General features: G+C 46.8%; 1 protein-coding gene across 4 annotated transcripts in view; it reads left to right on the forward strand.

Moving 5' to 3' along the window:
- The window catches only part of SMARCD3 (SWI/SNF related BAF chromatin remodeling complex subunit D3), a 229,261-nt gene that overhangs the window by 95,399 nt on the left and 121,227 nt on the right, over positions 1-12,635 (forward strand). The window contains exon 1 of one of the 4 annotated variants that reach the window (XM_084621527.1): positions 822-999. The exons of the other annotated variants lie outside the window; for them this stretch is intronic. Coding sequence (XP_084477653.1) covers positions 922-999 — 78 coding nt within the window. The 5' untranslated portion in view covers positions 822-921. Of the gene's footprint in view, positions 1-821; positions 1,000-12,635 lie in introns of those variants that run through there. 4 annotated transcript variants of the gene reach the window in all.

The raw sequence follows: 12,635 nt of genomic DNA on the forward strand, positions 1-12,635 counted from the left end.
TTTGTGCCCATCAATCACCTTTGAGGTGTCTGTCACTCTAGTATGTAAGAATAAGGGCTGGTCACCCTGGCAAGGTTATGGGGGCATTGTAGAAGGGGAGCAGCAAATCAAGCAGCATGCCTCAGTCACTAGCTCTATGCTACATCCACTCCTTTTTTCACAGACTCCCCTTCCCTGTGTCCTTTTTCTGTTCTGTCTCTCTCTATCTCACACACACACACACACACACGTTCTCACACTCTTTCTTACACACACACACACTCACTCTTCCCAGCTCTCTCTCTCCTGCTATTTCTCTTTCTTGTCTAAAGGGCTTAGTTCTCAGTCTCATTTGCTGGAAATGCTGCCAGTGAATGTTTGTGTGTGCTGCCTGCCAGGTCTCTGGGGAAAAGGCCTGGAAATACAGTGCAGGAGGAGTAGTGGGAGCAGGGGAAAGCCATTGTTTCTCACTGCTTGCTTGGTGCATTTTCCAACTGGAAAAATCTCTCTGTGAGGACTGAGTTTCTTGTCATTGCCGAAGCCCTGCCCCCCCATCCCATTGCTCAGAATCTGCCATCCCCTCATGCTGAGGAGGAGAGGTTGCCGTACTGCTACTAAAAAGCTCAGACGTGTTTTCAGTTTGCCTCCTGCTTATCTCTGTTGTTTGGACAGAGAGGTTTAAAAAGCTGGATTTTCTGTCCCTGCAGAGTAAACACAGAGAACCCGGCAGCACAAACTATTTCTGGCTTATCAGTTGAGGAATGCAGCAGCTGAGGATTAGCGTGAGTGGGCCGTCAGGAAAGCCCTGAAGGGGCCCCCTCCCCACTCAGCTCTATTAGAAGTGTGAGAGCCCAGCAGGACTCAGAGGGGAGAGTTGGAGAAAAAGGCAGAAAAGGGAAAGAAAGAGGAAGAGAGAGAGTGAGAGAGGCTGAGCAGACCCTGATGGCTACAGATGAAGTTACAGGAGGGGCTCGCAAAGCTACGAAAAGCAAACTTTTTGAGTTTCTGGTCCATGGGGTGGTGAGTCGGGAAAGTTAGTGAGCTGGTTTGGTCTGAATAGAGGAGTGAGTGGAGACTGGAGGCTCTGTGGTGGGCTGAAAGCAGCCCCTACAATATCTTCTGGGGGCTTCGGCGAAATGCCATATATTAGAACACAGAGATCTGTGAAGCCCCCAGAACATGCACAGAGTCATTGATAAAACAGGGTTGGGTTTGGGGGAATGTGTGCTGCAATTTCTGCTCTTGACTGTCCATGAATGGTGAATGGTTTGCTTTTGAACCTGATCACAGTGCAGGGTTTGAACTGGTTCTGACCCTAATGGGCTCATTGGACACTTGGTTCTGTTGTCAAACTTTTGTGTGTTGTTTGTTTTTTAATTCTGATGAAAGCCCAGTAAAGCTTTGAATGGTGCTGCCTCTGGTACTTGTCTTATACTTAGCTCTTCTCTATCTTCTGGCTACCTAACAGGTGGCTTTGAGGGGTTCTAAGAGATTAGCTCTGCAGGTCCTTAGCAGTCCATAGGCACTCATTGGTTAGGGAATCTTAGATGGTTTGGGTGCTATGCTTTAAGGAATCATTAAATCTTTATAAGATTACTACAGTGTTTGGAGACCTCCTGACACTCAAGCTCTCCATTTATGGGGAATTGCAAGCCCCTATCCCACCATTATTGGAGAACATGTTCTGCAGATGTTCCTGCCAGTGATTGAGAACAATCACAGCTTATGACATTGGGATTTCTTAAGGAGACTTTAAATTTAGCAAACATCAGAGTACTGGAAAGTCGTAGGAGTACAAATGCTGAATGAATTTCAATGATCATGTGAACTTTCTCTTTTGAGGTCTCCCTGCTATGACATTTCCAAGACATCAGCTGAGGGCTTCTATATCAAGATCACAGGAACCTTAAGCGCTCACTTTTCAGATTCCCTAAGTGTCTCCATAATTCAGGACATGCCAATCCTGGCTGTTTAGAGTGTAATTTGTAATTTACAAACATTAGATACAGTGAGATCTGCAAGGCTAGGGACATTGAAGTGGTATGCTGTTTGTGTAAGAACTGAGAGATGGTGACCATTGTACTTGTGTCCTACAGAACTAGTTAAGGAATATATTGTGAGAATACGCCTGATATATTGGGCTGGCCTGTGGAGTGGCTTGGCAGTGCATGTGTGGGTGGACATGCAGGTGTGGCCTGGTGGTGGGGGGTAGTGAGCGGGCATGTGGGCAGGGGCATCTGGGTTTCAGATGTGCAGGCATGCGGGGGTGGTATGGCAGTTGGCAGACATGCAGGTGTGGCCTGGTGGTAGGTAGGTGGGTGGGAATACTTGGGGTGGGTGGACATGCGTGGGTGGCCTGGCAGGTGGGAGCAGCCTGGCAGCAGGCAGGGAATCATCTGGGGGTGGCCTGGAAGCAGATGGCTGGGGATGATTTAGTTGGGGATTGGTCCTGCTTTGAGCAGGGGGTTGGACTAGATGACCTCCTGAGGTCCCTTCCAACCGTGATATTCTATGATTCTATGACAGCCTGGGGATGGATAATCAGGCATATGGGGTGGCCTGGTCGCAGGTGCATTGGCCTGTGGGGGCAGCCTGGTGAGCTCACAGTCTGTCACTCAGGAGTGGCCTGGCAGCAGATGGGTGTGTGGATGGGCACATGGGTGTGACTTGGTAGCGTGTGGCAGGCTTGCAGGGTGGCCTGGCGGTGGATGGGTGGGTGTGGATGGGTGGGTGTGCATCTGGGTGTGGATGAGAATGCCGGGATGGTCTGGTGGAAGGCAGGCGGGTGGATGGACACATGGGGTGTGTTTTTTTGTTTTTTGTTTTGTTTTTTTACAGTTTCCAAGGTTTCTTTTTGTAATTCCAGACTAATTCACTTTTCTATGGTACTAGGAAGATTAAAGAACATAAGAATGGCCACACTGAGTCAGACCAACGGTCCATCTAGCCCAGTATTCTGTCTCTGACAGTGGCTGATGCCAGAAGCTTCAGAGGGAATTAGTAGAACAGGGCAATTGTCCAGTGATCCATCCACTGTCATACAGTCACAGCTTCTGTCAGTCAGAGGATTAGGGATACCTGTTTGGCTGAAATGGTTATTATAAAACACGTATGTGGACATGGTGTGATAGAGAAAAATTGGCTTCTGTAAAGGAGAATCAGGTCTCTTCAATGTTTGAAATTTTTGAGGATGTTGACAAAATGGTGGTTACAAGGGAACTGATTTCCATTGTTTGTTAGGACTTTCAAAGAGCCTTTGATGTAGTTTGTCAAAGAAGGGTATAAGGAAATTATTTCCTTTTCTGCACTGGGATTTCAGCCATCAGACTGTGTAGCTATAGTTGTGCAAGCCCCTGGTGTAGACACTTTTGCACCGTGACTTGCTTTAGTGCAGCTTTTCCCGGGTTTCAAGATCTGACAGGACCTCCTCTGCCCTATTCATCCCTTTATCCCCTCTCTATCAATGAAGTTGAGGCTTCTTGCCTGTTCTCCTCTAACCTGTAGACCTGCCTGAGTGACCCCATTGCTTTCTGCTTGCTTATCTCCTTCACCTACGCTCTCATCTCCTCCCTTGCCCTTCTCTTGAATCTCTCACTTTCTCCAGGCTTCTTCCCTTTACAACATAAGCACAGCTTAATCTTCCCTATCATAAAAAGTAACCCTTGACCCTACCTGCCTCCTCAACCACTGTCCCATCTCCCTTGCTCCGCCCACATAATTGAACGTGCCATTTGCAATTGTTGCCGTGATCTCTGTCTGTCTATCTGAGCAATCGATCATCACCATAGTATCTGAGACCCATTCATGTAAAATCAACGGTAATAAGAAAGTCCCAAATGGATTTATTGAAGTCTGTGGCTCTCCTCTCTGTTTGGGGTAAAAGCTCTTGCTAGGGTGAGGTTGATTGGTTGATTTGTTAGTTGAGGGGGATGTTTGAGGTATGTGGGGATAGGATACAGAGGGCGCTAGACAAATTAGAGGATTGGGCGAAAAGAAATCTGATGAGGTTCAACAAGGACAAGTGCAGAGCCCTGCACTTAGGACAGAAGAATCTCATGCACCGCTACAGACTAGGGACCGAATGGCTCGGCAGCAGTTCTGCAGAAAAGGACCTAGAGGTTACAGGGGACGAGAAGCTGGATATGAGTCAACAGTGTGCCCTTGTTGCCAAGAAGGCCAATGGCATTTTGGGCTGTATAAGTAGGGGCATTGCCAGCAGATCGAGGGATGTGATCTTTCTCCTCTATTCGACATTGGTGAGGCCTCATCTGGAGTACTGTTTCCAGTTTGGGCCCCACACTACAAGAAGGATGTGGAAAGAGTCCAGCAGAGGGCAACAAAAATGATTAGGGGACTGGAGCACATGACTTATGAGGAGAGACTGAGGGAACTGGGATTGTTTAGTCTGCAGAAGAGAAGAATGAGGGGGGATTTGATAGCTGCTTTCAACTACCTGAAAGGGTGTTCCAAAGAGAATGGATCTAGACTGTTCTCAGTGGTAGCTGATGACAGAACGAGGAGTAATGGTCTCAAGTTGCAGTGCGGGAAGTTTAGGTTGGATATTAGGAAAAACTTTTTCACTAGGAGGGTGGTGAAACACTGGAATGGGATTATCCAGTTGAATATCAGGGTTGGAAGGGACCCCAGAAGGTCATCTAGTCCAACCCCCTGCTCAAAGCAGGACCAATTCCCAGTTAAATCATCCCAGCCAGGGCTTTGTCAAGCCTGACCTTAAAAACCTCTAAGGAAGGAGATTCTACCACCTCCCTAGGTAACGCATTCCAGTGTTTCACCACCCTCTTAGTGAAAAAGTTTTTCCTAATATCCAATCTAAACCTCCCCCACTGCAACTTGAGACCATTACTCCTCGTTCTGTCATCTGCTACCATTGAGAACAGTCTAGAGCCATCCTCTTTGGAACCCCCTTTCAGGTAGTTGAAAGCAGCTATCAAATCCCCCCTCATTCTTCTCTTCTGCAGGCTAAACAATCCCAGCTCCCTCAGCCTCTCCTCATAACTCATGTGTTCCAGTCCCCTAATCATTTTTGTTGCCCTTCGCTGGACTCTCTCCAATTTATCCACATCCTTCTTGAAGTGTGGGGCCCAAAACTGGACACAGTACTCCAGATGAGGCCTCACCAATGTCGAATAGAGGGGAACGATCACGTCCCTCAGTCTGCTCGCTATGCCCCTACTTATACATCCCAAAATGCCATTGGCCTTCTTGGCAACAAGGGCACACTGCTGACTCATATCCAGCTTCTCGTCCACTGTCACCCCTAGGTCCTTTTCCGCAGAACTGCTGCCTAGCCATTCGGTCCCTAGTCTGTAGCTGTGCATTGGGAGGTGGTGGACTCTCCTTCCTTAGATATTTTTAAGGTCAGGCTTGACAAAGCCCTGGCTGGGTTGATTTAGTTGGGGATTGGTCCTGCTTTGAGCAGAGGGTTGGACTAGATGGCCTCCTGAGGTCCCTTCCAACCCTGATATTCTATGATTCTATATTGATACTCTGGATGTCATTCTTGCTATGAGGAGTCCGATGGCACCTTAAAGACTAGCAGATTTATTTGGGCCTAAGGTTTCGTGGGTAAAAAACCCCCTTCTTCAGATGCATGGAGTGAAAATTACAGATACTGGCATAAATATATATACTGGCACATGAACAGAAGGGAGTTACCTTACAAGTGGAGAACCAGTGTTGACAAGGCCAATTTAGTCAGGGTGGGTGTGGTCCACTCCCAATAATTGATGAGGAGGTGTCAATACCAAGAGAGGGAAAATTGTGTTTGTAGTGAGCCAGCCTCTCCCAGTCTGTATTCAAGCCCAAATTAATGGTGTTAAGTTTGCAAATGAATTGTAGCTCTGCAATTTCTCTTTGAAGGATGACTACTTTTAAATCTGTTATTGAATGTCCAGGGAGATTGAAGTGTTCTCCTACTGGCTTTTCTATGTTACTATTCCTGATGTCTGATTTGTGTCCATTTATTCTTTTACATAGAGACTGTCCAGTTTGGCCAATGTACATGGCAGAGGGGCATTGCTGGCACATGATGGCATATATCACATTGGTAGGTGTGCAGGTGAATGAGCCCCGATGGTGTGGCTGATGTGCTTGGGTCCTATGATGGTGTCTCTAGAGTAGATATGGGAACAGAGTAGGCAATGGGATTTGTTACAGGGATTGGTTCCTGGGTTAGTGTTTCTGTGGTGTGGTGTGTAGTTGCTGGTGAGTATTTGCTTCAGGTTGGGGGGCTGTCTGGAAGCAAGGATTGGCCTGCCTCCCAAGATCTGTGAGAGTGAGAGATCGTTTTCCAGAATAGGTTGTAGATCGTTGATGATGTGCTGGAGAGGTTTTAGTTGGGGGCTGTACGTGATGGCCAGTGATGTTCTGTTATTTTCCTTGTTGGGTCTGTCCTGTAGTAGGTGACTTCTGGATACCTGTCTCGCTCTGTCAATCTGTTTTCTCACGTCCCCAAGTGGGTATTGTAGTTTTAAGATGCTTGGTAAAGATCTTGTAGGTGTTTGTCTCTGTCTGAGGGATTGGAGCAAATGCGGTTATATTTTAGGGCTTGGCTAGACAATGGATCGTGTGATATCGGAGAATATTTTATTGCCCTTATGTAAATCCATGGTACGCCCACATCTTGAATACTGCGTACAGATGTGTCCCCTCATCTCAAAAAAGATATACTGGCATTAGAAAAGGTTCAGAAAAGGGCAAATAAAATGCTGAGGGCTTTGGAATGGGTCCCATATGAGGAGAGATTAAAGAGGCTAGGACTTTTCAGCTTGGAAAAGAGGTGACTAAGGGGGATATGATAGAGGTCTATAAAATCATGAGTGGTGTGGAGAAAGTGAATAAGGAAAAGTTATTTACTTGTTCCCATAATATAAGAAGTAGGGGCCACCAAATGAAATTAATGGGTAGCAGGTTTAAAACAAATAAAAGGAAGTTCTTCACTCAGCACACAGTCAACCTGTGGAACTCCTTGCCTGAGGAGGTTGTGAAGGCTAGGACTATAATAGGGTTTAAAAGAGAACTGGATAAATTCATGGAGGTTAAGTCCATTAATGGCTATTAGCCAGGATGGGTAAGGAATGGTGTCCCTAGCCTCTGTTTGGCGAGGGTGGAGATGGATGGCAGGAGAGAGATCACCAGATCATTACCTGTTAGGTTCACTCCCTCTGGGGCACCTGGCATTGGCCACTGTCGGTAGACAGGGTACTGGGCTGGATGGACCTTTTGTCTGACCCAGTATGGCCATTCTTATGTTCTTATGATGTGTCCGGGATGGAAGCTGGAGGCATGTAGGTAAGTATAGCGGTCAGTAGGTTTCCAGTATAGGGTGGTGTTTATGTGACCATCATTTATTTGCACTGTAGTGTCCAGGAAGTGGATCTCTTGTATGGACTGGTCCAGGCTGAGGTTGATGGTGGGGTGGAAATTGTTGAAATCCAGATAGAATTCTTCAAGGTTCTCCTTCCCGTGGGTCCATATGATGTAGCACAAGTAAAGGAGGAGTGTTAGGGGACAAGAGCTGAGGAAGTGTTGTTCTAAGTAGCCATAAAAATGTTGGCATACTGTGGGACCATGTGGGTATCCATAGCAGTGCCTCTGACTTGAAGGTATAAGTTGTCCCCAAATCTGAAATAGTTGTGGGTGAGGACAAAGTCACCAAGTTCAGCCACCAGGTTTGCCATGACATTATCGGGGATACTGTTCCTGACAGCTTGTAGTCCATCCTCATGTGGAATATTGGTGTAAAGAGCTTCTACATCCATGGTGGCCAGGATGGTGTTTTCAGGAAGATCACCAATGCATTGTCGTTTCCTCAGGAAGTCGGTGGTGTCTCGAAGATAGCTAGGAGTGCTGGTAGTGTAGGGTTTGAGGAGAGAGTCCAAATAGCCAGATAATCCTGCCGTAAGAGAGCCAATGCCTGAGATGATGGGGCTTCCAGGAGTTCCAGGTTTATGGAACTTGGGTAGCAGATAGAATACCTCTGTTTATGGTTCTAGGGGTGTGTCTGTGTAGATTGGTTCCTGTGCTATAGCAGGGAGTTTCTTGGGCAGATGGTGTAGTTTCTTTTGGTACTCCTCAGTGGGATTGGAGGATAGTGGCCTGTAGAATGTGGTGTTGGAGAGTTGCCTGGAAGCTTCCAGTTCATAATCCAACCTGTTCATGATGACTACAGCATCTCCTTTGTCATCCCCTTTAATTATAATGTCAGAGTTGTTTCTGAGGCTGTGGATGGCGTTGCGTTCTGTACAGCTGAGGTTATGGGGCAAGTGATGCTGTTTGTTAACAATTTTAGCCTGTGAAACGTCTGCAGAAGCTCTCTATGTAGAAGTCCAGTCTGTCATTTCGACCTTCAGGAGGAGCCATGCAGAATTCTTCTTTTTGTAGTGTCGGTAGGAGGGTTCCTGTGGGTCAGTGCAGGGTTCAGTGGTGTGTTGAAAATATTCCTTGAGTCATAAATGGCGAAAGTAGGCTTCTAGATCACCGCAGAACTGTATTATGTGCGTGGGGGTGGTGGGGCAGAAAGAGAGTCCCTGAGGTAGGACAGACTCTTCTGCCGGGCTACGTATGTGGTTGGATAGATTAACAATATTGTTAGGTGAGTTAAGGGTACTAGCGTTGTAGCCCCCTGTGGCATGTAGGAATTCAGATAGTTTACTGTCCTCTTTTCTCCGTAGAGAAGTGAAGTGTGCATTGTAAATGGCTTGTCTCATTTTTGTAAAGTCCAGCTACGCAGTAGTTTGTGTGGAAGGCTGGTTTTGTATGAGAGTCTCCAGTTTGGAGAGCTCATTTTTGATCTGCTCCTGTTTGCTGTACAGGATGCTGATCAGGTGGTTCCTCAGTTTCTTTGAGGGTGTGTGGCACAGTCTCTCACCATAGTCAGTGTAGTATGTCGATTGCAATGGATTTTTTACCTTCAGTCCATTTGGTAAGAACATAAGAACGGCCATACTGGATCAGACCAAAGGTCCATCCAGCCCAGTATCCTGTCTGCTGACAGTGGCCAATGCCAGGTGCTCCAGAGGGAGTGAACATAACAGGTAATGATTAAGTGGTCTCTCTCCTGCCATCCATCTCCACCCTCTGACAAACAGAGGCTAGGGACACCATTCCTTACCCATCCTGGCTAATAGCCATTAATGATATCCATCTGTTTGCACTTGGACAGGAAGATGATGTCTGTCTGTATCTGTGTGAGTTTTTTCATGAAGTTGATGAATTTCCACTTTGTATGGCTAAATTCGGTGCCTTGCATGGTGCCAAGTATCCTCGTTGTTTTTTGTGGATACAGACTAACACAGCTACCCCTCTGATGTTTGGCACCATTCTTGCTATGGTATAAAGACTTTTTTGAAGAGGAAAGTTTTGCAGTGTTTCCCTAAAACTATCAGACTCTTGATTCACCTGATCTTCTCTGAAAATATGCTCCATGTCCAGATCCTCTCAAATGAGAGAGGTTTGTTTCCATCTTTCACACACTTTGGTTTCTACCCTGTCCACTTCACCCAAATTGCTTTCACTAATTACCTCTTCTCAGCCAAATATCAAGGCCTTTAAATAGGGTCCTTCTCGAACTTTCAGTCTCCTATCTTCTTATGGTTCTCTCTCCCTCATATCTTCTTCAACGTCTTCAATGTCTTACACCCTTCTCTGTGGGCATTTCCCAAGGCTTTATCCTTGTTCCTCTCCTTTCTTCTGTCTGCACACTGCTGGAAATGGCCCACCTTGATTATCACTACAAAAGGTCCCTCCCGCCACTCTCCTGCTGGTAATAGCTCACCTTAAGTGATCACTCTGGTTACAGTGTGTATGATAACACCCATTGTTTCATGTTCTCTATGTATATAAATCTCCCCACTGTATTTTCCACTGAATTCATCCGATGAAGTGAGCTGTAGCTCACGAAAGCTTATGCTCAAATAAATTCGTTAGTCTCTAAGGTGCCACAAGTACTCCTTTTCTTTTTATACTATTTCTAGGTGCTCTTATGCATAAGCATAGATTTAATTATCATCTTTGTGCTGATCTACTTGTCTGTTGATAAACTGTCTCCCTCTATCCAATCCTGCCTCTCAGGCTATCTTTCTGACATCTCCTTGTAAGGTGTCCAGCCATTATTTAAGCTCAGCTTGGCCAAAACTGAGCTAATAATAATCTTTTCCCATTCTCCCTTTTTCTGTCTGTGAATACTACCACAGTCCTTCATCTCATTCAGCTCTATGGTCTGCATGTCATCTTTGACTCCGCCTTCTCCTTCAACCCATGTATACAGGCAGTATCTAAATCTAGCCACTTCTTCTTGTACAGCCTCTCAAAGATCCAGCTTTTTTGGCTGGTACATACTGCCAAAGCTCTTGTCAAAGCAACTGTCACATTGCACTTTGATTCCTGTAATCTCTTCCTTTCTGGCCTTGACACTGCCAACCCAGGCCTCATTATGTTAATTCAAAATTCTGCTGAGAGGTTTATCTTCCTGTCCTGTGTTTCTGACCTATTCACCCTCCTTTTTTGTGTCCCTTTACTGGTCCCCCTTCTCCACCTTTTCAAACACAACCGTCTTCCGGCTATTTATTATTTGCATAACTGTAGTGCTGAGGAGTCCTAGTCATGGACCAGGATCCCTACAGTGCTGGGTGCTGTACAACTCAGTACAACAGGATGGTCCCTGCCCCAAGGAGTTTATAATGTCAGCCTAAGACAAGAGACAAAGGATGGATGCAGATAGATGGGGGAGTAAAAGGAAACAATAAAATAATATTAGTGATAGGCAGTGGCCACAACGTACCGGCAGCCTAACAGTTGTCAAGTTTTTTGTCAGCATCAATGCAAATGATGTCTTCTTGTGTAAGCCCGTCCCTCATTTGTCCCCCCCAGCTGTCAAATCAAATTTCTTCTTGCAATGTTATTGATACTAGCTCGGATTACCTGCTTTTCCCATAAGTATCTTTGTGCTTTTCCCCACACAGTCTGTTGTGCATGGAAGCTTTCCATGTTAAAATTTGTAAGTCCACCACCTTCTCCTCTTTTAAATCCCTCTTTAAAATTTATTTTTGCCATGATGCCTACTAATCACTACTAGTGTCTAGTATTGGCTAGACACTGAGACTTCTAATTTATGCAAACATACCCATCTGTTACCTTGTCCTCTTGACCAACCTCCACACCACATTTGTCTGCTTATCAACCTGGTCATAAAATTAAACTTTCAGTGCTCTGGGGCAAGGACTCTTTGTTTCATTCATTTGTACAGTACCTAGCACAATGGACCGGAGTCTCTAGGTCAGAGGTGGGCAAACAATGGCCCGTGGGCCATGTCCGCTCCTGAGCTCCTGGCCTGGGAGGCTGTCCTCCCTCCCCACAGCCACACCGCCGTGCAGCGCAATGCTCTGGGCGGTGTGGCTGCAGAGCCCAGCCTGACCCAGTGCTCTGTGCTGCACGGCACAGCTGCCTGTCTTGGTGCAGCTGCGCTGCAGCCACTGGTGCTCCAGGCAACGTGGTGGGGGGGGTTGGATAGACGGCAAGGGAGTTCAGGGGGTGGTCGGGGTGTGGATAGGGGTCAGGGTGGTCAGAGGGCAGGGAACGGAGGTTGAATGGGGGCAGGGGTCCCGTGGGGGCAGTAAGGAAGGAGAGGGGGAGTTGAATGGGGTGGTGGGGGGCAGTTAGGGGCAAGGGGTCCAGGGGCGGTCAGGGAGAATGGGTGGTTGGATGGGGCAGGGGTCTCAAGGAGGCAGTCAGGAAGGAGAGGGGGGAGTTGGATGTGGCGGCGGGGGGTCTGGGGGCAGTCAGGGGACTGAGAGCGGGGGGGGGTGGATGAGGCAGGGGACCGTCAGGGAACGGAGGGGTTGGATGAGGAAGGAGTCCTGGGGGGGCCGTCAGGGGGCGATAAGTGGGGGGTGAGATAGGGGGCGGGGGCCGGGCCATGCCTGGCTGTTTGGGGAGGCACAGTCTCCCCTAACCGGCCCTCCATACAATTTCAGAAACCCGATGCAGCCCTCAGGCCAAAAAGTTTGCCTGCCCCTGCTCTAGGCACTACCACAATATAAGTAAATAAATGATAAGGGGAATAAGTGGTCAGTTTTCCTTTTAGCTAAAGGCTAACAATGGAGCGTGGTGCCAGAAGAATCCATACAAGGAGAGGTTTCAGAGGAGCAGCCGTGTTAGTCTGTATTTGCAAAAAGAAGTATTGTTTAATTTATTTATCTGGAAAAGGAGTTGAGCCCTGATTTTTAATCTGCAGATTTTGCCACAAAACTCTTCATACATTGCTGGGTTCTAAATTAACTGAGGGAACCCTTCAGGAAAAAAGCCTAGACACTACAGTGACCTGTCCAGTATGCAGCCGCTGCCGCCGCCGCCAAGAAAGATAGCAAAATATTAGCATGCATAAAACATGGGATGGAGAATAATATAGAAAATATTCCAATCAGAATCAATGGCATGCTCTCACCTGGAATATGGTGTTTGGTTTTGGTCATCCTAGCTACAAAAAAAGTTAGAGCAGAAAGAGAGGAGGCTCAGAGACTGGAGATAACAATTAGAGGCCTGAAGAAACTTCTTTGTCAGCAGAGAATAAAAAGAGGAGGACTATTTAATTTATGCAGGAAATTAAATAAAGGGGACGAGACAATGATATAAAATCA

The sequence above is a fragment of the Lepidochelys olivacea genome, assembly GCF_965140295.1.
Source record: "Lepidochelys olivacea isolate rLepOli2 genome assembly, chromosome: 2".
Classification (NCBI taxonomy): Eukaryota; Metazoa; Chordata; order Testudines; family Cheloniidae; genus Lepidochelys; species Lepidochelys olivacea.